At 42.0% G+C, this 13,675-nt stretch overlaps 1 protein-coding gene across 1 annotated transcript in view; it reads right to left on the bottom strand.

Moving 5' to 3' along the window:
• The window catches only part of WDR27 (WD repeat domain 27), a 525,006-nt gene that overhangs the window by 315,059 nt on the left and 196,272 nt on the right, over positions 1–13,675 (bottom strand). Inside the window, exon 20 of the mRNA XM_088448950.1 lies at positions 3,773–3,870. Within this exon, the coding sequence (XP_088305076.1) occupies positions 3,773–3,870 (98 nt within the window). The remainder of the gene's footprint in view (positions 1–3,772; positions 3,871–13,675) is intronic.

Genomic DNA, 13,675 nt, shown 5'->3' with positions numbered 1-13,675 from the left:
GTTTCTAAATTACGGTGGAACCCTACACATTGGTTTACCACGTAATTTTAGAAACCAGGACTGGCTGGCAAGTCCGGGGCTGGTTAAGCTTTTGGGGGGGGGGCCCTATTTCATTTTTTCTTTTTTTTTACTTTTATCCTTTTCTTTCCTATTTACAGGCAGAAACATACATGGATCACAGTGATCTGTGCATGTTTCTGCCAAACTCGCAGATCACAGGTCGGTGTATTTATTTCAAGAGTTTTTACAGGAGAGTTTTCCCATCTCATGAGAGTTTAGAAACTCTCTGCTTGGTAAATTCCACAATCCTATCTTCACCAGTGAAAAGGTCCTCTAGTTTTGCCGATGGTGAATTGAAGAGAGTTTGCTAACTCTCCAGTATTTTCCCGTAGCAAAGGAGATCTCTCTCCCGAGTTTGACATTAGTAAATCTGAGAGTGGGAAAAAATTACTAAACTCTCCAGAGTTTGCAAACTCTCGCAAACTCTCACTAGTAAATTTACCCCTGTGTTTGCAGCAGAAATTAAACCCAGTTGGAATGGGAATGTGCCTATTTGAGAATTGTTGGCATATATGCTATATGTACTGTACCTACTTTGGTTATGTCCTCTCCGGGAGAAGCACAGAGAGTAGGTGCAGGTGGCCAGTGATGGGGGGAAGGGGAGGACTATTTGAGTCATTAGGTCCCACCCCTCGCTGAAAAATAATGCAAATCACGCACCAATGAGGGGACAGGGGCAAATGACGCAATTATCATATAATCTAGTAATGTTGGCCCTGAACGCTCACCACAGCCTGCAATTCCCGGCATCATTTTCCTCATTCAGGATGTCAAATGCGAGAGAAACAGGTTCCAGGAGAGTTGGTAATGTATGATATATGCATTTTGGAGGTGCTGCCACTGTCTATGGGCCTGATTCAGAATTGTACGCTAATAGCATCGTTGTTGCGTCTTTGGACGCAGCAGCAAAGTTAAAATATACTAATGCCCAAGGAGGCAAAAAAAAGAGAAGAAAAAAGATGCCTCCTGTCAGTATCACAGATCTGAGTGCTGCGTGTGCAGATGTAGCATCTGATCACCATCGTGACCTAGCTTGCACGGTGCTCGCCCCAGCGCAGCGCTATTGCTGCAAAGGCTCAGGACCGATGATCGGCGGCAATTTATACGGTGACACACTGTGGCATGACATCATAGGTCACGCCTCCGCAGAGTGCACTGCAGTCATGGGCATAACTACCATAGGTGCAAGGGGTGCAGCTGCTATGGGGCCTAGAGCTGAGGGGGGTCCATCTACCTTGTCAAAGTTATGCATTATGTACATGGTACATAGTGGTCCTTACAAACTTTTGCTATGGGGCCTTCAAATATCTAGTTACGTCCCTGACTGCAGTGACTGGTGAGGTTCTTACTGAGGCTTCCAAATGCTGCAGCTGAGATCAAGGGGGAGTGACGGGCCTGGGAGGAGGCTACTGCATCTGAAAGTTCCTCTACTGAAGTTCTGTGACAGTCTGTGTTCAGGTAGGTCTTCAGTGGGAATCGGTATGAATTACCGCCGGACAGCAGCTGGCCGACATGGCTGAAAATCCCGATCGTCCCAAGGTAAGTATTAACTAACCTCCCCCCCTAACCCTCCTTAGGGGTGCCTAACCCTAACCTTCCCCCCAGTGCCTAACCCTAATACCCCCTCTACATGCCTAAACCTAACCCCCCTTCCCCGCCGCCTAAACCCAAGTCTCCCAGGGGGGTGCCTAACCCTAATTCCCCCGGGGGTGCCTAACCCTCCCTCCCTAACCTCCTGGGGGGTGCCTAACCCTAAGTCCCCCCCAGGAGCCCTAAACCTAACCCTCCCCCCCCGCGGCTGTCCGCAGTAGCGCCCAGCATCACTTCGATCGGGATGCCGGTCTCCCTGCGTTGGTAAAATGACAGGCGTCTAGATTTAGACGCCTGTCATTTAACCCTCGCCGGGATTAAGCAGTCGGGAAGCCAGCTGTCAGGATTACGTCCACCGGCTTCCCGACTGCATACCTTTCAGTGTGCTTTATTTTCCTTTAGAGGCCAATGTGTGTGGGCTTAATTTTGTTTTATGTGGGGGCCAATCTGTGTTTTTTTTGTTCTTGTGTGTGTGTGTGGTGGAGGGGGCGCTTCAAAATTTCTTGCACAAAGTGCCAGTAGACAAGGGGCTGGCCCTGTTCTTCATATACTACTCTCATAATACTTCAGCATGATACCATCCTTCACCCATAAATCATAATTTGTTTCCTTTGCATGCCATCTACTGACAACACCAGAATAGCACTACTCACTGTGGGCAGCCTAGCCTTCACAGAACCAACAGCTGTTTAGCTACAGTTTTGGCTAGTGTGAGTAATGATTATTGCCTGCAGGTGAAATCGTTGGGTCAAACCTTATAATTACTGCACAACACTATCTTGCAAGCTTACCATTCTTATGTAATATTGGGTAATGCAGGTCATACATCTAGCGGTCTAATCCAAAATTTTAAAATTCCCCAACCTGCCAATTCCGGTCATTTTTGGTCAGAATCGGCAAATTGAGATTGTCCAACATGTTGGATTTTGCTGATCACCAGACAACAAGGAATTACCCCGATAGATGCTAGATGTATGGCCAGCTTTAAATTATACAATTAATGCATTGTACCATCTTGCATCTATATATATATATATATATATATATAAATACACATATATATATATAAACTGTATCCACTTGTAATTATTTAGCAACATATAGTAACATCTTACACTTACATGATGGTGGACATTTGTATGATGTCAATAAGCAGTTTTTGCCACAGTTTCAAGGTTTAAATAAAGGTCAGCTGGTAACATACCTTGTTGAGCTTTGCTTTTTGCACAATAAACACATTTGTCTATTGCATCTAATCCTTAGTTTATTCATTCCTTAAGATGGGTACACACTTGTCGATATATATCGTTCGTTCAATTGACGAACAATATATCAGCGGGTGTGTATACCTAATATGTGTGTGAACTACGTCGTTCACAGACATATCAGGTCGGTCCTACAGCACAGTCAATGCCAATATATCTTGCAGATATATCGATACGTCTGGCTGTGTGTACGGATGATCCGCCGACCATCCGTACACTGGCTGTAGGGACCGCCGACACTGACATCACATCTGGACGTGCAAATTTAAATGTCCACCCACTTGTGATGTCTGGCTAGACATATAGAGTGGCCGATTAGCAAGTGGGTACTGTGTATAGCTTACCAATCGGCCACTCAAACGGCGGATCGGTCTGCTGACTAATCTGTCGTTTAAGTGTGTACCCAGTATTACTAACAATACTGGACTCGGGCACCTGGACTTTAAAGAATGTTTTGGGGTGAGTGACTGTTTTTTTCTGAAGAAAGGAGTTGGACACTCCACTGCTACTGAGACTTCACTATATTGAAGATAAATTGTTATCAAGACCCATTTGAGTGCCCGCTTCTTTCACTTGTCTATGTAAATGTAAACATTTTTTTTGTTGCATTTTTTGCTGTGCAAATGAGCCATTAATTACAGAGAGGTTTGTGTCTATCTATGTCCTAATTATATTTATATTTATATATATATATATATATACACACACACACAAACGGTATATACACATATATATATATATATATATGTATATATATTACTGCTGTGTTATAGGATCATGTGCATAATTATAAAGTCGGTATTGCATATTGACTGGAGGACTGTTGCATAATTTTTATTTTTTTACAAAAAGGATACAGGAATAAAAGTCATTCACAGCCGACAGACCAGTTATCTCCACTGCTGAGTCCATTTGCAACTTATGTACTGGTTTACATATGCTTTTCTGTTTATACCTAAAATTAAAAAGTACAAAGCATTTAGTAGGGTATGTTTTAGTGTAACTTTCATGTTATGATTTAAACCATTGAGGAACAAACTCATAATTCACTTTCAAATAGAAAACAACAAGAGCTAAGCTAAATTATAAACATATATTTTTATAGAAACAAATTCTCTTCTCTAGTTGTTTGATTTTTTTAACTGCTTCTATGCTCTACTTAGTCTTGAATTAATGCATTTACAATTTAATTTAAAAAAAAATTATTGCACGGGCATGAAAGAACTGAAATGTAAAGATGCCAAAAGAATCAAACAGTCAATAATCCACTTGAAGCAAACTATCTGTAACATCACAGTCCACTATGCCGAGGCAGAGACTCTCACCAGCTAAACAAATGGGCACAACACAACAGAAGCTATTATATTTTCCGTTGTTGAATAATAGTTGGTTGGTTCCATTTTGTGCCAATTCTTCTGTGTAGATATATAGACAAATTCAAAATAAAAGGGGATAGACCGTAAAATTAGCAATAGAAAAGAGAAAAAAGTGAGACTCTGGTGCATGAATATTCTGGCATATAGGACACTACATAAGACGCATACAATGTTGTAGCATCAATATATTGAAAGGACAATTTAGTAGGATAAGGAAGAACTATGCAATGAGGAAACTTACAAGTACACAGGCACAATTCCTTTAAATGGTTCATAGTTAGCAAGCATTACTGACTAATGGCCCTGAGGTCTTGGGTTAGATACCCACCAAGGCCCGAACTGTGTGGAGTTTGCATGTACTCCCCATGTTTGCGTGGGTTTCCTCTAGGTATTCAGTTTCCCCCAACAATCTAAAGACATACTAATACTTTGTCTCTCAACAACAATTAACCCTAGTTACTATTATTATTATTATTAATAATTACTTATATATCGCCAGCATATTTCTTTGCATTTTACAATTGGGAACAAAGCAGTATATATAATATAACAAGACTGGGTACTAAGAGACAAAGAGGGCTTTAATCTATAGGAAAATAGGCATTGATACACAAGGATATGTATGTGTGCATACCTCCCAACATTTTTAAATACAATCCTTGTGCGCATGAAAGGGGGTGTGACTTCACTTCCACAAGGCCACGCCTTCAGTGTGACATTTAGAAGGCGTGATCACATGTTACTCCCCCATTTCTTGTCACGTTGGGAGCTTTCCTAGCACTACGGTAGCTGCTGGGCAGCCCCCAGCCTCTCTCGGCACAGTGTGGATGACGCCAGTGCGTCATCTATTCACCCGTGCTCCGCTGAATTCAGGATGGTTGGGATGTATGTATTGTATGTGTGTGTGTGCATTTGGTACGGAATATAGATTGTAAATTCCACTGGGGCAGGGACTCATGTAAGTGACCAAATATTCTCTGTAAAGTGCTGCAGAATAGGGACCTCATTCAGAGCCGCTCGCAAAATGCAAGCGCTCGCTCTGAATGAGGGCGGCCACTTCTATGTTCCGAGCCGGCCTCCTGGCCGCTCGCTAGGCTATGGTTGACCACCCACAGCTTTAGCGAGCGGCCAGGTTGGTGGTCGCGATGGTCAAGACCATCGTGACCATCGGGGCTTGCGACGAGACCCTTATGGTAGGGTCTCGTCTACCGCAAGCCCCAGTGAGCTTTCGGCTCTATTAGAGCCGGAAGCTCACCACTGACATCACGAGTGATGTCAGTGGGGCCGCCCCCAAACGGCAGGTGGTCCGTCGGGAATGCCTCCATTTGTGTAGCCACCCCCCCGCCCGCCTACAAAACGGGGCGAGCTGTCGATCACCATCGACAGCCGTCCCTTTTGTAGTGAGTCCAGGAGCGAGAGAATTTCTCTCTCGCTCCGGGGCTTGCGCATACGTAGAGCAGCCGCTGCGCATGCGCAGGGCCTCAACATCGACCAGCTTGCGAGCGGGTCTGAATGAGACCCTATGTGTGCAATATAAATAACTGTTAATAAATAAATAAAAGCTGCCTCTATCATTATGACTTACTTAAGGTGTGCAGTAAGGAATAAGAAAAATTCTAGCAGGAAGATATCCAAAAAAGAAAGACCATACATCCTACCATTCATCACTGAAGTCAGCGACCAATCCGAAGAGCAAAACTTTTAGCTGCCACTGACAAATATTACTACAAGATACAAGTCTGCAAACAGTTGTACCCCCGAAGGAAGCTAAGCACCCAAACTGAAATTCAGTCTAGCTCCAACAATAGCCAAATAGAATAGAACTAAAAAAAGGAAACCTCATATCAAACTGTTTCTTCCCCTGAATTTCCTGCAAGACATGTAAATCAGGAATGAAAAATTTAAATTTGTTTCCAGTATAAAGTAGATTACGTGGAATAATCGATCACTGAACATGTAAGCTGCAGCAATGGTTATGTTATTTACCTACTGGAATGCCCTTGTCACCTCCAATATGTGAGTTACACTTCAATAACCTTAAAGAACCGCTTTAGAAAACATTTATTGAATATAGCAAAGGGCTTACTGACATACAGTGTGTCCAAACACTTTCAGGAGACGCACCGAAAAAGCACAGGTTTAAAATTCATGGGCATCGAAAGGATTCCTAAAGATCCCAGTGGGGGTGACAGACAGAAAAAGCTCTCTAAAAGTTAAACATACTGGATCTATCAATTAAAGTCTTTGACACCTAATGGACTGAGGGCCGAGAACAGAAAACTTGGGGCCCGGTACATTGATATCTCTGGGGCCCCCAGCCCCCCCCGAAAGCTCTATCCTTGACCACTCCTCCAAGCACACATGCCGGGTCCAATTACACATGATCACAGATAGAGAAATGTATATATATATATATATATATATATATATATATAGACACACATACATATATATGTATATAGACACATATATCTACTATATAAAAGCGAAAATTTGTCTGTCTTTCTATACAAATCCACAGATTACAAGTCAAGATCATGAAATTTTACATACGAGTGTATTAAAACACGGCTGAGGCAACTAAAAACATTTGAAATCAAAATTAATTACTGTTAATTTTTAATTAATTAAAAAACACAAGTGGTGATATTTAAGAACATTCTTATCTCTACTATTCTTATCTCTACTAAATTTGAAATTGAAATTAATTACTGTTTAGATTTAATTAACTAAAAAACACAATTTTTTGCTATACGGTCATTGTGAGGCCTCACGGCATATGGATAGGGCCTCGGAGCGAGCGTTTTGTGTTGTCATGTTTTGTCATGATCTTAATGTTTATTATCGAAGAGAGCTTTAACAGGCTCTCCCAGGATTCTCAGCTCTCTGACTATACCAAATTACGCAACAACATTGACTTCTTACTTCGAACTGTGTCAAAATAATGACTTGGCAAGGCTGTATTGTGAGCTGCCAAAATATTACACATGGAATGCTTCTGGAAAAGTTTTTCTGCGCAGAAAACGGAGTCGCTGTAGATGGTCATCCTGGTATCAGAGCAACAGAAGCTCTTGGCCGTGTTTATAATCATAATTATAATAATAATTTTATTTATATAGCGCTTTTCTCCTAAAGGACTCAAAGTGCTTTACATTTACAGTACAAAATACAAAACAAGCTTAAACAAGGGACATTAGTGAAATGCTTGGTTGAATAGGTGAGTCTTGAGTCTATTTTTGAAGGATTCTAGAGTGGAGGCCTCTCGAACTGTGCGGGGAAGTGAGTTCCATAAGGTTGGAGCCACAAAACTGAAAGCTCGACCCCCAGACGAATTCCGTGAGATTCTAGGTACTGTTAATAGTCCTTCGTCAGCGGATCGCAGTAATCGAGTGGGACAGTAGGGAATCAGAAGTTGCTTCAGGTACCCTGGGCCATGGTCATGAAGGGCTTTGTAAGTTATTAATCCAATCTTGAAAGCAATTCGCCATCTGACAGGCAGCCAGTGAAGGGAGTAGAGAATGGGTGTTATGTGGCTGGAACGGGGCTGGTTGGTTAATAGCCTGGCAGCTGCGTTTTGTACCATCTGCAAGCGGTGTAATTCTTTTGCTTGGAGACCGAGGTAGAGGGCGTTGCAGTAGTCTAGGCGTGATGATATAAATGCATGTATGACTTTAGGCAGATCTTCTGAGGGAATTAAGTGCTTGATTCTGGCTATGTTCCTCAGATGAAAGAATGAGGATTTGATTGTGGCTGTTATCTGATGTTTAAGTGTCAAGCCACTATCCAGGACAACACCTAGATTCCGCACATGTTTAGTGTTTTGTAATTCTGAACCCCCAAGCGTAAGTCCTGTTGGTTGGCTATGCTGTAGCCCTGTCCTGTGACCTATCATAAGAACCTCTGTTTTATCAGGGTTCAGTCGCAGCCAACTGGCACTCATCCACTCCTGAAGCTCAGCTAGGCAGCCATTTAGGGTTGTTATTGGGTCATTTGTACCTGGAGCAAAGGACAGGTACAGTTGTGTATCATCTGCATAGCAGTGGTAAACCAGGCCATGACGTCTGATTATTTCACCCAGTGGCAGCATGTATACTGCAAAAAGCATGGGAGATAGTACAGAACCCTGTGGGACACCGCATGGAAGTGACACTGGTGATGAAGAGTTTACTCCAGAAGAAACTCTCTGTGACCAGCCAGTGAGAAATTATTTGAACCATCTAAGGACTGTGCCATCCAGTCCACAGAAGTTTTTCAGGCGCTCAATTAGAATTCCATGGTCCACAGTATCAAATGCTGCTGAGAGATCCAGAAGGATTAAAATTGAACAATCACCTCTGTCTCTTGCCATCAGAAGATCATTAAGCACACATACCAGGGCTGTTTCATGCTATGTCTTCTCCTGAATCCTGACTGGAATGGATCATAAATATCATGGGTAGACAGGTGGGTTTCCAGTTGCATTGCCACCACTTTCTCAATGATCTTTCCTAGAAAAGAAAGGTTTGATACTGGTCTATAGTTGGTCATGCAGTCGGGGTCTAAATTAGGTTTTTTAAGAAGTGGTCTAACAATTGCTTCTTTTAGTGGTTCTGGAAAAATGGCTGTTTGCAAAGAGCATTGAACTATTTTTGCAATTACAGGGCCAATAATGTCTATACACCCTATGAGAAGCTTGGTTGAGGCAGGGTCCAGATCACAGGTGGTGGGTCGCAACATTCTGATAATTTTAGCAATGTCTTTTGCATCCATTATGTCAAAGCTGTTCCAGGGAGACAGGTGGCTTACCTTGGCAGGCTTGGTAGTTTGGCACTCCTTTGATGGCACTGTGGGGATTCCTGCCCGGATGGAGGATACTTTATTTGCAAAGAATTTTGCAAACTCATTGCATCTTGACTGGGAGAGGGTTTCATCATGCTGCAGGCATGCTGGTTTGCAAAGCATCTCCACTGTACGGAAAAGCTGAGCCGGCCTATTGTTTGCTGCCTTGATCTCATTTGAAAGGAACTCTGTTTTCTTACGGGTGATTGTTGATTGATATTCTCTTATATGTTTGATTAGTGTTAACTTATCCTCTACCAGGTTTGTCTTCCTCCATCTCTGAGGATTGGATGTAGAATCTGCGAGCAGGTCTGCAGTAAAGGGGCACATCCACTAGGTGACTAGGGAAGGACTGAATGATAACAATATCGTTATCGTTCAGTCGTTCATTAAACTGTGAGTGTAGGCACTCTCCTTCATCCCTGAACATGGTCAATCTGTTGTTATCGGCAGATCGATCAGCATGCTCAGGCGATGATTGATGTCGGAAACGACCAGCGGGAGCGCACATCACTGGTCGTTTCCGACGTTTTATTGCCCGATTCATGCCCGATTCATGCCCGAACAACTGAACCATATCGTTATCGTTCAGTTGTTCATTAAACTGTGAGTGTAGGCACCCTCCTTCATCCCTGAACATGGTCAATCTGTTGTTATCGGCAGATCGATCAGCATCGGTCATCCTTTTGTATCTGGAGTTCTCAAAATCTTCATACTTATTAGTCAATAACCTCAAAGAATAATGTCTGGAAAGTACATTTTCAGCCTCTAGCCCCAGCAAAACAGTGACTCCCAGTGCCAGGAAGATTTGCAGTTGGAGTGTACACACCGCCCACTGATGCTAAATTCTAAATTCTAAATTGGTCTGGTGATTGGTGATCTGGTCTCCTGAGGTCTTGTGAGCATACACACTCTACCAATGTCTGACAAACCAGTTGGTCTGAAGTTGGATTGGATGAGAACTGGACAAGTGTGTACCCAGCATTAGTGGCAATGTTGTTGTGGAATATTACAGAATTTGTAACAGGCTTTACCAAGCAATATCTGAAAAGAGTGCTTGATTTAGGAAAAACAGCACTACAAAAATATATTGTTTTATATGACATTTTGTTTCAGTATATTAAATTAGCGTAAACCATATTTATGTAATTATTACGTATTACCTTTTTGATATACAGTTTAAAAAAACTACCATTAATGAGATTGAATGTCTGCCTCAAAGGTGATTTTTTTTCCAAGATGTTCAGTTTGTTATTAGTTTTAATTACATGGAACAGCTAGTAGACAAAAAATGCTTTCTTTAGAAAAGTAACCACGGGAAACCAACTGCAGAAACTGCAAGGGATCATTTATTTTATATTAATTTTGTGGAAAAAACAGTGGCCCTCATTCAGAGCCGTTCGCTATTTGCGTTCGTTCGTTCAAAAACAAGGGGTGGCTATGCAAATGATCCGTTCGCACATTGCAGTCTGTTCACACCTCTAAGTCTGAACGAGCGAGCGAAACATACGCTCGTTTATTTGATAAAAACGCCCCCTGGCCACTCGCACCATACGTCATGTCCGCTATTTATTAGATTAATCGAGTACATCGAACAGGATATGAACTGCTCGCTATTCTTGTGGTTGGTTTTTTCAACCGCTATTTTGCGAGCAGTTCTGAGTTAAAAAAAAACAAGTGACGTGGTCATTGACGCTGCTGTATTAAATATGCACACCCATAAAACGCCCGTTTTGACCTTTTGGCACGCCTGCGTTCGGATCTCCACTCCCCGTTTTCAAGCACCTTCCCCTGTTACCACCCACATACGCCTCATTCTGTCACTCAAAATAGCAGGCACTCGCTATATTGCGTACAAATGATTTTCGGCCGCACTGACTGGTTCGCGCATGCGTACTAAAAACCGTACGCATGCGCAGATGTGCGAACATCACTCGGAACGAGCGTACTGCCGCTAGCGAGTGGCTCTGAATGAGGGCCATAGGCCCTCATTCAGAGCCGTTCGCTATTTGCGTTCGTTCGTTCAAAAACAAGGGGTGGCTATGCAAATGATCCGTTCGCACATTGCAGTCTGTTCGCACCTCTAAGTCTGAACGAGCGAGCGAAACATACGCTCGTTTATTTGATAAAAACGCCCCCTGGCCGCTCGCACCATACGTCATGTCCGCTATTTATTAGATTAATCGAGTACATCGAACAGGATATGAACTGCTCGCTATTCTTGTGGTTGGTTTTTTCAACCGCTATTTTGCGAGCAGTTCTGAGTTAAAAAAAAACAAGTGACGTGGTCATTGACGCTGCTGTATTAATTATGCACACCCATAAAACGCCCGTTTTGACCTTTTGGCACGCCTGCGTTCGGATCTCCACTCCCCGTTTTCAAGCACCTTCCCCTGTTACCACCCACATACGCCTCATTCTGTCACTCAAAATAGCAGGCACTCGCTATATTGCGTACAAATGATTTTCGGCCGCACTGACTGGTTCACGCATGCGTACTAAAAACCGTACGCATGCGCAGATGTGCGAACATCGCTCGGAACGAGCGTACTGCCGCTAGCGAGTGGCTCTGAATGAGGGCCATAGTTTTTTACATTTTGATTGCATAAGAAGCCTATTGCTCATGATGAGACATCAAAATATTCCGAAAATCTGAATACATTTTTGCAAGGTTAGTTGATGACTTTTTGATGAGTTCGGTGATCAATAGTTTCTGTGAAATTCAAGACATCAACAGAGAAAAGGGAAATCCTACAGCACATGGGCTCCATTATGCAATTAAAGGTTTACAGTACTAAAATAGAGCAACTTATTGGGGAGTTATACACAGTCAATGCAAGCTGTTGAAGGAATTTCAGAAAAAAGTATTACTGTGAAACTTTTTCCATAATGTGAATATAAGATGTCACCAGTGGGTCATTTATCCTTTTAAAACACTACTGAAAATATAAAGAATGAAACCAAAGAGCACTGATTATCTTACAATGATTTTTACCTCTAGCTATGTTATAAAAACATACCTCATAAGAAAGAAACAGATAAAGATCCAACTGTTTGACAACGGATAAAATAATACTGACAAACACCTCATATGATATATCATATCAGTTATGCGTAAATCATGGCATCAAAGTCAATGTTTACAGTATGTGAATGTACTAATTTACTGTCTCTACACAGTTTTCTGTTACCTATGAGACTGCATACAATTCCCCCAACCCTGAACTTCTTAAGAAACAGACTGACATTCTGCAGCATTTATTTAGTTAAGCATAAGGTCCTTACGATTGTACAATATCCCACAAAATGACAAGATGGGGCACTGCTCATCAAGACTCAACACAGCCCCCCCCCCCCAAGCAGAATCCACTTCTGAGAGCAGATCAGGAGATGAGTAAGCAAGTACAGTAGGTTATTGCCAGGCCCCTACCCAAATTTAGCTTCAGGGTGATGCACTGTTTAACCTTGATTTTGTTTACAAGATTGGGAAATAACAGAGGATTAGGGTCTCTCCCAATGCAATACTAGGTGCTATAAGAATATGACCTGTCACACATATTTTTAGTGAAGTTCCTAGGGAAATGATAGGATGTTTTCTGCTAAAGGATCCAGGATTCTCTGTCACTTGATTTAACATACATTTACTCAAAATGTATTCAATATTGGACAGTTCCAAAAATATGCATCAAATGTCCAAATACTCTACAAATACGCCAACATTATAAGGAGGCATTCAGACAGATTTTACATAATTTACTAGTGGTCAGATACAATCTATCAATTATTTTGAGCACCATTTCCGAGTGAGCACAACATTTAGACATCTAGGGGGCTGGGCGCCACAGCTGCAGGCTGTTTTGTTTACTAGTACTGGAGATGTGCGCCGACCCGCGTGTTTTGGATGTGTATCTCCTTTGTGTTTTGAGTCTGGATTTGGTTTTGCCAAAACCACTGTTGCATATGTTTTGGTTTTGGATCTGTATTTTTTCTTTAAAAAATAATAAAAATAGCTGAAATCACATAATTTGGGTCTGCTTTTGCTCCTACAGTATTATTAACCTCAATAACATTTATTGATTTTATCCAGTTTAGGTCAAAAGGTTGCATCAAGCTAGCTGGCTGACTAAGCTAAGCGACAGCAGTGGGTGGCATTAACATGTGGCAGTTCAGCTTCCAAAATTGCACAGAGTGGCACTGCAGTGGTAGACGGGATGGCAGTTTAATATACGACCCCATAGGAAGTTTAAAAACTAAGAATGTTTTCATTAATCAAGAACTAGGTCAGAGGCTCAAGGAGTTGGAATATGTTTATGGACTGAAGACAGGGACCGGACGGAGGGATTGATTCGTTTGTAAATTTATTTATTTTTATGTTTTGATTCTGAAGAAAATTTATGAGGGAGAATCAATGTAAGATCAAGTTCTTCAGTTCCTGAAATACATCTTTTATCTGGAGGAGGTTTTTAATACATCTAATAGAAATGAGGTGGCCTTGCTTGTGGAGGTGTTGCTAGTACACACTGTAAACAGATGTTTACTTTGAGCTCAGGGACGTTGTTAGGGATA

This window comes from Taudactylus pleione, unplaced genomic scaffold, assembly GCF_031769625.1.
Source record: "Taudactylus pleione unplaced genomic scaffold, aTauple2 ptg000473l, whole genome shotgun sequence".
NCBI classification, from domain to species: Eukaryota; Metazoa; Chordata; class Amphibia; order Anura; family Myobatrachidae; genus Taudactylus; species Taudactylus pleione.
Note: the sequence above shows the minus strand (reverse complement) of the source record. Positions and strands in the feature narration are given on the sequence as shown.